This window comes from Podarcis liolepis (genome assembly GCF_965112155.1).
Source record: "Podarcis liolepis genome assembly, chromosome: 4".
Classification (NCBI taxonomy): domain Eukaryota; kingdom Metazoa; phylum Chordata; class Lepidosauria; order Squamata; family Lacertidae; genus Podarcis; species Podarcis liolepis.
In genome coordinates, this window is record NC_139558.1 from 101,568,979 (window position 1) to 101,580,753 (window position 11,775).

The 11,775-nt window shown below is 49.1% G+C and overlaps 1 protein-coding gene across 1 annotated transcript in view; it reads left to right on the forward strand.

The window, feature by feature from the left end:
- Positions 1-3,270: 3,270 nt before the first annotated feature.
- The window catches only part of PDE2A (phosphodiesterase 2A), a 393,922-nt gene continuing 385,417 nt past the window's right edge, over positions 3,271-11,775 (forward strand). The window contains exon 1 of the mRNA XM_083499374.1: positions 3,271-3,656. Within this exon, the coding sequence (XP_083355500.1) occupies positions 3,589-3,656 (68 nt within the window). The 5' untranslated portion in view covers positions 3,271-3,588. The remainder of the gene's footprint in view (positions 3,657-11,775) is intronic.

The following is an 11,775-nucleotide window of genomic DNA, read 5'->3' on the forward strand; positions in this document are numbered from 1 at the left end:
TCTGGCCTGGTTCATATGCAGGGCTAAGCTAAGGCTCATCAAACCGTGGCCTGGCATTATGTCTGAACCCAGCCCAACAGCTTAAGTAGAGTTAACATAAGCCTGCTGGGTCAGGCCAATGGGAGCCCATCAAGCCCAACATCCTGTCCTCGCAGGGGCCAACCCGATGGCCCAATGGGAAACCCGCAAGCAGGATCCGAGCGCAAGGTTTCCTGCGACTGGTGTACAGAAGCCTTGCTGCCTCTGAATGTGCAGAGCCATCCTGGCCAGAAGCCATCAATAGGCCTCTCCTCCTCCATCAATTTGTCCAACCCTCTTTCAAAGCCATCCAAGTTGGGGGCCATCGCTGCATCTTCCAACCTCCAAAGCGGGGCCTCAGACCCTGGGGGTGTATGAGGCCCTCCATAACCCTCCATGTGGCCCTTGGGGCTTTCCCCAGGCCATGCCCCCCACCGGTCCTGCTCTCTGCTCTCCTTGAGTGCATTTCATAGAATCATAGAATCATAGAGTTGGAAGAGACCACAAGGGCCATCGAGTCCAACCCCCTGCCAAGCAGGAAACACCATCAGAGCACTCCTGACATATGGTTGTCAAGCCTCTGCTTAAAGACCTCCAAAAAAGAAGACACCACCACACTCCTTGGCAGCAAATTCCACTGTCAAACAGCTCTTACTGTCAGGAAGTTCTTCCTAATGTTTAGGTGGAATCTTCTTTCTTGTAGTTTGGATCCATTGCTCCGTGTCCGCTTCTCTGGAGCAGCAGAAAACAACCTTTCTCCCTCCTCTATGTGACATCCTTTTATATATTTGAACATGGCTATCATATCACCCCTTAACCTCCTCTTCTCCAGGCTAAACATGCTCAGCTCTCTTAGCCGTTCCTCATAAGGCATCGTTTCCAGGCCTTTGACCATTTTGGTTGCCCTCCTCTGGACATGTTCCAGTTTGTCAGTGTCCTTCTTGAATTGTGGTGCCCAGAACTGGACACAGTACTCCAGGTGAGGTCTGACCAGAGCAGAATACAGTGGCACTATTACTTCCCTTGGTCTAGATGCTATACTCCTATTGATGCAGCCCAGAATTGCATTGGCTTTTTTAGCTGCCGCGTCACACTGTTGGCTCATGTCAAGTTTGTGGTCAACCAAGACTCCTAGATCCTTTTCACATTTGACTGAGTGCCATGTGCTCTTGAACTGTGATCCTACCTCTTCCTCTTGCCTGGATGGAAGATGGGAAGAGTCACAGATGTAGAAACCTGTGGTTCACTTAAACCCCGGGAGCAGGAGAACCTTTCTGGGTGTCCCCCAAGGAAACCACCCTTGAGGTTTTGAGGTCTGCAGAGTCCTTGCGGAACCTCCAAAAGCCCCCACGCTGCTCGGAATTCTCTGAGGGGTTATTCCACGCTTCTTTTGATGGCTGCGGCAAACCAGAAGGTGTGGCTGGAATTTATTTATTTGGGAGATTTTTGCCCCGCTTTTCACCTGGAGTCCTCAAAGCACCTTTCCATGCCTCTAACACACAGCAGATGCACTCAAGAGTCCAAAAAGAGATACCTTGCTTGATCAGTCCTGTGATCTCCAGTACAGACTAGCCAGACAGTTCAGGGAAGAGGCAGGACAGAGAGTCTGTCCCCACCTGCTTTTGCCAATGTAGCGTATTGCTACTGAACAGAGTGGCAACTTTCTGGCTGTTTCGGCTAATTGCTGCTGATCGGTCAACTGACACCACCTGTGTCAATTTGCCTAATTTGCATACTCTAGAGGTCACCTGCTGTGCAAAGGTAATGAGTATGTGCTTAGAGGGTAAAACTTGGACCTGGGAGAGTCTGGTTCGAATCCTCACTCAGCCCATCCAGCTCACTGGGTGACCTTGGGCCAGTCCGTCACGCTCAGCCTAACCAACCTCACAGGGTTGTTGGGAGGATGAAATGGGGGGGGGGAGCCATGTACACCACCTTGAGCTCCTTGAAGGAAAGGTGGCATATAAATGCAATAAATTAAAATAAAGAGTCGCACCCTTTTCTCCATCCACTTTTTTTGCCTCCCCCCCACATCTGGCATTTGACTAATAATAATAATAATAATAATAATAATAATAATAATAATAATAATAATACCCCACCCATTTAACTGGGTTGCCCCAGCCACTCTGGGCAGATTTCAACAAATATAAAAGGGTACTAAAACATCAGACATGAAAATCTTCCTGATACATGACCACCTCCAGTAGGTTCCTCATGGGGCAATGTGGTCTTCAGCATGAAAACAGCTCCCAACACCTGCTCTGGAGCATAAACATGTTCTCATTAAGCACAGCAGCCTCCATATTAACTATCCCACAGAGCTGCTTCGGTGACAGAAGAGAATCAGTGTGCTATAGTGGTGAGAGTCTGGATTAGGACCTGGGAGATCAGGGTTCAAATCCCCAATTCAGCCATGAAGCTCCCTGGGCCAGTCACTCTCCCTCTCAACCTAATCTACCTCGTAGGGTTCTTGTGAGGATAAAAATGAAGCGGGGGGCATAAATGTGTGTAGCTACCTTGAGGTCTTTGGAGAAAAGCTGGAATATAAATGTTATAAAGGATAACTAATAAATAGGAAGGCCAAGTGAAGGGAACAGTCCTGTCACCCCCGCCATTGGGGTAGGGGCCATCCAAGCTCATACACCTAGTGTTGCTTACTCACTGGCCTACAGAGAGGGGCTGGAGCAAACACCAGTTTTGTCCTAGACCCCACAACTGGAAGACCCACATCCTGGATATGTGGGGAGATGGGGAGGCTGGGCGGCAAGCACCTCGAGGAAACACATCCCTTAGAGCAGCGGTTCTCAACCTGTGGGTCCCCAGATGTTGTTGGACTACAACTCCCATCATCCCTGAGCTCTGGCCTTGCTAGCTAGGGGTGATGGGAGTTGTAGTTCAACAACATCTGGGGACCCACAGGTTGGGAAAGGCTGCCTTAGAGTGTCAGATGCCCCCCGCTTCTGTATTGTTGCTTCCTTGATTCCTGCGTTCAGGTTTTGGGGCTGATCTCCAACGAGCCTTTGCACCTTCACCCCTGCAGTGTTGCAGCTCAGGGCGATGGTGCATATTCCATACCCCACTTTTCCTTTTTTTTTAAACAAACCCAGATGTGTCAGTGAGCAAGAGCCAGCCTTTCCGCACCGCCTAGCCCTGGCAGAGGCGACAACACGCCTCTAACCCCCTCTGCTTTGCGACACCACGAAAGAGCTGCCACGAAACCGACCCGCGGGTTCGCCAAGGCGGGCTCCTCGCTCGCTTGTTCAAACGCCACACATCCACGCTCTCTCTCTCTCGCTCACTCCCCCCTCCTTCTGCATGCTTCGGCAACCTGCATTAGGATCCGTTACAGCATCAGCCTTGAGAGCAGAGCAGAGCGAGCGAGCGAGAGGAGAGTCCCTAACACAGCTCCATCATTTGCCTTCTTCGGTGGAGGCGAGCGGCGGCTGCCTCGCCCCGGGGGCCACTGGGGCGGCATCCCTGGCCACCGGCCCCTGCCTTCCCGCCCGCCCGCCCGCCCGCCTCCTCCTCTTCCTCCTTCTGGCGAGGCTGACGAAAGGATGAGGAGTCATGGGCCAAGCTTGCGGCCACTCCATCCTCTGCCGGAGCCAGCAGTACCAGCCGGCGGCATCTGACTTGTGAGTGGTTCGTCCTTCCCTCGGAGTCCCTGGCCGCCGCCAGGAGTTCGGAGACTTATGGGGAATTTGGGAGGGGGGAGGGGGAGAGGGAGGCGGACGGGACCGGAGCCGAAGGAGCCTGGCTGGCGGAGAGGCGGGGAGAGAGAGACAGAGAGGCGAAATCGGGAGGTGGAGAGAGTTGGAAAGGAATGCAGGCAGTTCGGAAATAGCAGCCAGGAAGAACAAAAGGCTTTGGAGAAAGAGAGAGAGAGAGATGGCGGGGAGGGGCGCGCGCGCACACAGAAGCGCTGGGAAGAGTGAATAGACGGAGATGGGAACGCGGAGGGGGCGAGTGGAAGCGGGGGAATAGAGGTGGGGGGAAAGGATGATGGAATGTGGAAGGTGAAAGAAGGGGTAAAAGGGGGGATTTAGAGGGTGTGTGTGGAGAGAAAAGTTTTCCCTGCAGCTGGATGGAAAGCGTTGAGCTGGACCAAAAAAAAAAAAGCCAAGAGGGCTTTGCTCCCCTCTGGGCTGGTCCCTCGGCTGCAGGCACACCTGTCCAAGGTAGAAGGGAGTGGGGCGCGCGGCATCCCCCTCCCCAAGCGGTTGCCAGGGCGACGCCGAGGGATGCTGTGCTCCGCCTGCCTTAGAGCATCCTTGCATCCCACGCCGGCCGCCCTTGGGTACCTCTCCGCGAGCGCTGTCCGTGGTGCTGAAGGCGGGAGGTTGCGCGGAGCGAGGCGGAGCGCCTGCAGCGCCTGGCGAGGGGAAGGGCGAGAGGGAGGAAGCCGCTGGCTCCACATGGGCGACTTTGCCAGGTGCGGAGACACCTGAGGATGCGGCTGGGCAGGTAGCTGGGATTCCCCTCGCTGAGCTGGGCTGCTCCTTCCTCCGGGGTTGAGTCGGTGTCACTGTGATGGTCGGCTGGCCGGGTGCAAAGAAGGCAGTTTGGGGTGGTGCGGTGGATGAGGGTAGTTCTGCCTTCCAGGATATGCTGGCGCAGGGCGGGGGACATCCTGTGAGGGAACAGGAGCCCGAAAAAGGTTCCACCGGTAAGGAGAGCTCCCCTTGTCGTGTTGATACAGGGAACCACATTTTTCAAAGTTTGGTTGCTGCTCAAAACTAGAAATTCATGAAAAGGTGCGTGTGGATTGTGAGTTATGGAAGGGCTACTTTGGATCTTGTGGGGGGTCAGTCGGATTCCCCTAAGAGTGGTCATTTAATTTTTGCAAGCATTTAAAGTGAAATGTCAAAAAGAGTGAAAGGTGAAAGTGGTCCAGTGAGTGGCTGCAACCTTGTTGTGGTTTTAAGCTTTGCATCTCTTTCATCCAGAGCGCTGGATGGTTGGCACCATGTTGAGAAGAAGACTCAGTTTGGTTATGGCTATGAACAAGGTCTCTCCCCCGCCCCCGCCCCCAGCTGGTTTTGTATGCTCTTGGGCTAAAGGGAGGAAGACCAAGATTTCTGCTTAGATTGCAGTATGTGGCTTGCCTCAGAAGAGACACATCACTTTGATGGTCTCCAATGAAGGGCAGAGGATGGAAATGGAATACATTACTTGCTATCCAGTGCTCTGGATCAAGAAACTTCTCCCCTCTTATCTTTCAAGCTGAAGGAGCAAATGCTCTTGCGATCTTCCATGATCTGATGGTGTGGTTCACCGTGCCAGTTGAAAAGTGGAAAGGCTCAGGCCTTTGCATGTCATGGAGTTGCACTGGTGCAACACCCAGGGAGTTGCTCTGTCTCGAGTGGTGCAAATGCTCCTGTGCAAGTGTGCAAAATGGGGAGGAAGAGGGTGTGGGAAGGCACAAGTCAAAGGAGTGACAGCAGCACCTCCAATCTTGAGCAGGACAAAATACACTTCTTGCAGGGGTGCAATCACCAGTGATGATGGTGATGATTTATTTGTTGCATTCATATCCCTCCTTTTTCTCCAGGAGCTCAAGGTGGTGTACATGGTTCTCCCCTTCCTAATTCAACCCCCAGAACAATCCTGTGAGGTAGATTAGGCTGAGAGGCCACGACTGGCCCAAGGTCACCCAGGCCCTAGGCCTACACTCTAACCATTATGCCACACTGCCTCTTACCAAGACCCACAGGCGCAACAGACCACAGGATGCTGAGCAGGTACTGCAGCATAAAGTACAAACAGTTGCACACCAACAGCCCTATAGAATAAAACTAAAATCTCAGAAGTTTTCAAGTGGTTCAGGTGACAATTTTCACAGATGGCTGAAGAAGAGCCTTGTGCTGCTCTGAAGCTTGGCAGCCTGCCAGCACAGCTAGTCCTCTAGAAGAAGGCAGGCAGGCCCCATTAGATGGTACCCACTGAAGACACCGATCAGAACCATCCTCACTATCCCTTCTATGCTGAACAGGCCTTCTGTTCACGTTCAAGAGCCTGCTTTTTGTGCTATGCTTTGATACTTTGGGCCCACGTGAAAGTCCTGGCTTGCCTACATCTTCCAGATAATTAGGATGACTTGCACATTGTGGAAAATATAATGTGAGAAGTGGGGGCATACCATGGTCTGGTCTCTGGCAGCCATGCTAAGGGTTGTGGGAGTTGCACAAAAACCTGTTGTGTGACCCACCGTGCTAATGATGCCATCACTGCTCTTCCGCTATTTACATAGGTCACGTAAACCAGCTGCTCTGCTTGTAGACTTTTGTAAAGCCTTTAGGCGAAGTAGGTATGTTGTCCTATATATATATGAATATATAAGAGCAAAACACACAGCCAGGGAATAAATAGAAACACATCAGACTGTTAAAATGACAGCTAAACTTCAAGAACCAGTTCAGCTCATGCATATATGAAGTCATCTCACTAGGCAATTTGGGGCAAGGTGTCATCAGCACGCTGACGATGCCCAGATCTCTTTCTCTGTAGCATCTTAATCACAAGAGGCTGTGCAAGGCCTGGAATGGTGCCTGGACTCAGCGATGGCTGAATGAGGGCCAGTAAACAGATTTTGAATCCTGGCGTGATGGAGGCACTGTGGGAGGATAGTTCCTGAATCTGGATAATTGGTCCATTGTCCCACGGTCGATCCTGCAGGAGTTCTGTGGCCAAAGCATACAACATGGGCTCAACAGCTGGTTATGGGGAGCACATGGCTCCCAGGTTGCAAAAGCTCCACTGGTGACCTGTCTGTTTTGAGGCATAATTCAAAGTGCTGATATGACCTATCAAGCCCTTTAAGGCTTAAGTCCAGGCTATCTGAAAGACCGTATTCCCTCATATGAACCTACCTGGGCTCTGAGGAAGCCCTTCTCTTAGTCCCACCACTCTCACAGGGACATTTGATGGGGATGTGGAAGAGGGTCTCCTCAGTGGTGGCTTCTCCCAAACAACTTTGGAACTCCCTCCCTAGAGAAGCCAGACTGGCTCCCTCCTGTTTTTCCTTCTACCAACAGGTGAAGGCAGTTTTATTCCAACAGGTCTTTCGGAACTGACTGCATTTTAAGGAAAGGGAGTTTAAAGAGTGCTGTGCTGATTTTTATTATCTGTACTTAAATAGATTTTTTTAATATATTCTTTTAATTCTTTTAATGGTACTGTTTGATATATTTTAAGCTATTTGTGTTTTACTTGTGTGGTTATGGTTTGTGGAAGCCGCCTTGGGTCCTGGTTTGGGAGAAAGCTGAGATATTATTATTATTATTAGCTTTGAGGAGGTGCTCTCTCTTGGCAGAAAGTAGTGTTGGCATAAAGGTGTTATAAGAGGCTCATGAATTACAATCCTCAGACAGCAGAAAAAGTGTCTTCTTGGCAGATTTATACCGAAACTGACACTCATATGGATCTTAATACAGGGATAATCTTCATGGAACACGCAGACAACATCAAAATATAGACATCCATTGCTGCAATGGGGAGCAGCTCAGCAACAAACGTCTACATTTCTTTGGTTCAAGAGAATTAGCTAATTTATTCTAACCATAAACTCTCTCACACACAAAACATACACACGAGGAGAGGCATAGATGGCTCTCAGATCGCCTCCTTAAATCTGCTCTTTTCTGGGCTAAACATCCCCAACCCTTCAACCGCTCCTCATAGGGCTTGGTTTCCAGACCTTTGATCATCTTGACCACCTGCCTCTGCACACTTTCTAGCTTGTCCACACCCTCCTTAAACTGTGGGGCAGGGCGAGGTTTTAGTCTCCGGAGGAGAGGGCCTATCTCTCTAGGCTCCCCCCCCACTCCCTCCAAATGTTGGAGTGCCTTGCTCACTTTCTGTGCACAAGCCTTGAGGCCATCGGTGCAACACTTTCGGTGTCTCTTTCACACGATGCTGCCAGTCTCCCTGCCTTGCAAATGAAAACCCACTGGAACCATTTTCAAAAATCATATGCTGGCTGCTGAAGCAGGGTGTCTCCCTGGCTCTTGCAGCCAGCAGCCTGGCAATATTAAATATCCAGCCCGAGGTGTTTTGTGCTCTGAGTCTTGATCTGCTTATTTACCCCCAGCGGCTGCTGGATGGAAGTAGGTCACACTGCGTGAGTTGGATCGTGTCTTCCTCTGCAGTCATTGCATGGTCATTGCAGGGACATCCAGCAATTGCTCCTCCGCCTTCCATTGACTGGCCCTTTGTCCCCCCTTAGTAAACTCTTTCTTTCTTTCCTCTCCTTTTCTTTCTGTATATTTATTTACTTATCACATTTCTATATTTATCATGGCCTAGGACCCTTGTACCCACAGGACCGCCTCTCTCGGTATGCCCTACGGAGACCCTCAAGGTCCATAAATAGCAACACCCTAGAGGTCCCTAAGGAAGTCAGATTAGCCTCAACCAGAGCCAGGGCCTTTTCAGTACTGGCCCCAACTTGGTGGATCGCGCTGTCTCACGAGACCAGGGCCCTGCGGGATCTGATTTCTTTCCGCAGGGCCTGTAAGACAGAGTTGTTCCGCCTGGCCTTTGGCTTGGAATCCACTTGATCCCCTCCCCCTCTTTCCTTTTTCCTTCTGTGACGGAACTCCTATTTGGGGACTTCCTTGGCTTTTTTCTGGCTCACATAGGACCTGCCTTGGTGAAGACTTGACGTTTTCAACCCCCCAAAAGTTTTTGATTTGAGTTTCTACTGAAATGAGGCTGCATTTTAATGTTGTATTTTAATCAATTGTTTTTATACCTGATGTTAGCCGCCCCCAGCCCGGTCTTGGCTGGGGAGGGCAGCGTATAAATAAAATTTATTATTATTATTTTATTATTATCCCACCTTTTCCTCCAAGGAACTTAGGGTGGGGCACATGGTTCTTCTCACAACATCCCTGCGAGGTAGGTCAGGCTGTGTGGCCATGTCTGTCCCTCCAGCTCCACCCAGTGAGCTTGAAGCAGAACCCCGGCCTCCCGTGGCCGTAGCTCCCATTTCATCATCACAGCAACCCTGTGTGGTAGGCCAGGCTGAAAGGCAGCCACTGGTCCAAGTTGAGCCAGTGAGTTTTATGGCCAAGAGGGAATCTGAACCCTGTTCTCCCAGGTCCTATTCTGACACCACTGCATCATAATTTTCTGTGGGCCCATGTGGACTCCTACCTACCAACAGAGAAGAGGACACTTAACCTGAAAAAGTAGGGTACCATGTTCTCCATTAGCCTTGAGGTTGTTGCAGGCCCAGGCAGTACAGATGCCCTGATTTACCCAGGAGTAAAGTTTTGGACAATGGTTTTGCTTGGTCATCTCCATTAATGAAAATGTGGTGTCATTTGTCTAATTATTATTTTTTTGCAATAAATTCTAATGCGTGGTGAAGGTTAGGATCTGTATCATGCAGTAAGGCTTGGCCACATTTACCACTTGGAATCATAAAGTTGGAAAAGGATCATCTAGTCCAACCCTCTGCAATGAGCATGCATATGCAAGGATCGAACCTGCAACCTTGGTATGATCAACACTGTACTCTAACCAACGGAGCTATCCAGGCTCCCTTGATCTCTTCATCATCTGTAAGAACATAAGAGGCTTCCGGATCAGGCTGGTGAATCATTGAGTCCACCATCCTCTTCTCACAGTGGCCAACCAGATGTCTGTTGCAAACCCCTCAAGCAGGATTCGAGTACAAGGGCATCTCTACCCTCCTGTGGTTTCCAGCAACTGAGATTCAGAAGCAAACTGTGGAGAAGCAGAAGCAAACTGCAGAGCATTGTCACCAATAGCCCCTTCCTCCTCCATGAATTTCTCCCATCCTCTTTTTTAAAAATAATTTTTATTAGGAATTTCAGCATAACAATTTATCAGAAACATATCATCCTCATTCCCCCCCTAATTTTCCCTCCCCCCTCCCTAAGAGAAGCCCACCCTCCCGCCCACACCCGGACTTCCCTCAGCTCCTCTCTCTGGTTTTTCAACATGTTGTTCTCTGCATATTATAAAATTGTAAAAATCCTTAAATTATCTGTCTGTATGTTGCTAATAATAAATTTGTGATTGTTTATTGAAAACCTGCCACAGAGGCCAGTTCATTTTGTTGTTTCTTTAGCTACTTTGTAAAAGGTTCCCATTCTTCTTTAAAGTCACAGTTGTCCTTATCACGCAGTTTGTGTGTCAGTTTCTCCAGTTCCACATAGGTAGTCAGTTTCCCTTGCCACAGTTCTTTGGTCGGGATTGCCTCGTTCTTCCATCCTTCTGCTATTAAGACTTGCCGCCGTTGTTGCATACATGAATATGTTCTTCAATTTCCTTGGCAGGTCTTTTCCTACAATCCCTAACAAAAATGCTTCAGGCTTTTTTACAAATGTTAATTGGAACATTTTCTTCAATTCATTGTGTATCATTTCCCAGAATTTTTAAATTTCACTGCAGTCACACCACATATGATAAAAAGTCCCTTCTTTTTCCTTACATTTCTAACATATGTTTGACCCGGTTTTGAACCCATCCTCTTTTAAGCCATACAAATTGGTGTCCCTCACAGCCTCCTGTGGGAGGGAGTTCCGTAGTCTAACCGTGTGGTTTCTTTATCTGTCCTGAATTCCCCAGCATTCAGCTTCATGAGGTGCCCACGAATTCACCCACAGCCTCACAGAAGCCTGCTTTGAAGATGCGTCCTTCTATTGATATAGACACATCCTTGATATTCTGACAATCCCTTCATTTCTTCCTCCCTCTCCTTGATTGACGGGATGAGAGAGAGAGAGAGAGAGAGAGAGAGAGAGAGAGAGAGGAACATCTGTGGGATGGGATGCTGAAATATCGGTTGACATGGTGTGATAAAAGGAACATAATATCAAGGCAGCTTATCATGTATTTATGCAGCATGGAGGCACATCTTATCAGAGCAATTATGCTTAATAAATGAGTTGCAAGACAACAGAGACCCCAGAGTGAATAATTGCCTTATTGGGCCATACCCAGAGCTAGTTTAAGGCTTGACTGCCTTGCTTACGTAGGAAACTGCAAATTCACCAGAACGTAAGTGATGGAAATGCAACTCCTTCAAGCTTTCAAGGGTGGGGTTTTTTTTGGGGGGGGGGGACAGTTACTGTCCCATACTTGGTTCACCGGCTGTGACTGACAGCGTGTCAAAAAACCCAGAGGGGTTTTCCTAGAATAGAAAAAGAGGAAAAAGGGATCCTTTTGTGTCTGCTCTGCCTGTGAGATTGCAAAGCCGCCTGGGGGCAGAGGGAGGCCAGAATGTCTCCCACAGGCCTCAGGGTGATTTAGGTCTGTGAAAAGAGTACAGAGGACTGACAAAAGATTTTTTTTAAAAGCCAAATGTCCAAAGAGGTGCAGGTATTTGGGGCTTGGGAATCCCCAACATAGAAGCATATTACAATGCCAACCAAATACGCCATATAATCCCATATATACTAGAAGATGAGACAAAACAATGGGTACACCTAGAGAGGGACACAATTGAAAACACCTGCACCACAACATACCCACTCCTCCCAAACAAACTAAAGAAAATTCCCACAACACTTAATAGGTACACACAGACCATGCTCAAAGCATGGAAAACACAAATAGGCAAACTATCCCCAACCCCATCCCCACTAATCCCCCTGGTGTACCACCCATTATTCCACCATGCAGCACAAAACCTCAAGATAAAAACCTGGCGAACCAAAGGCTTATATCGCCTAATAGACTTTTATAAAAATAACAAACCCTTGTCAACACAAGAAATACAAG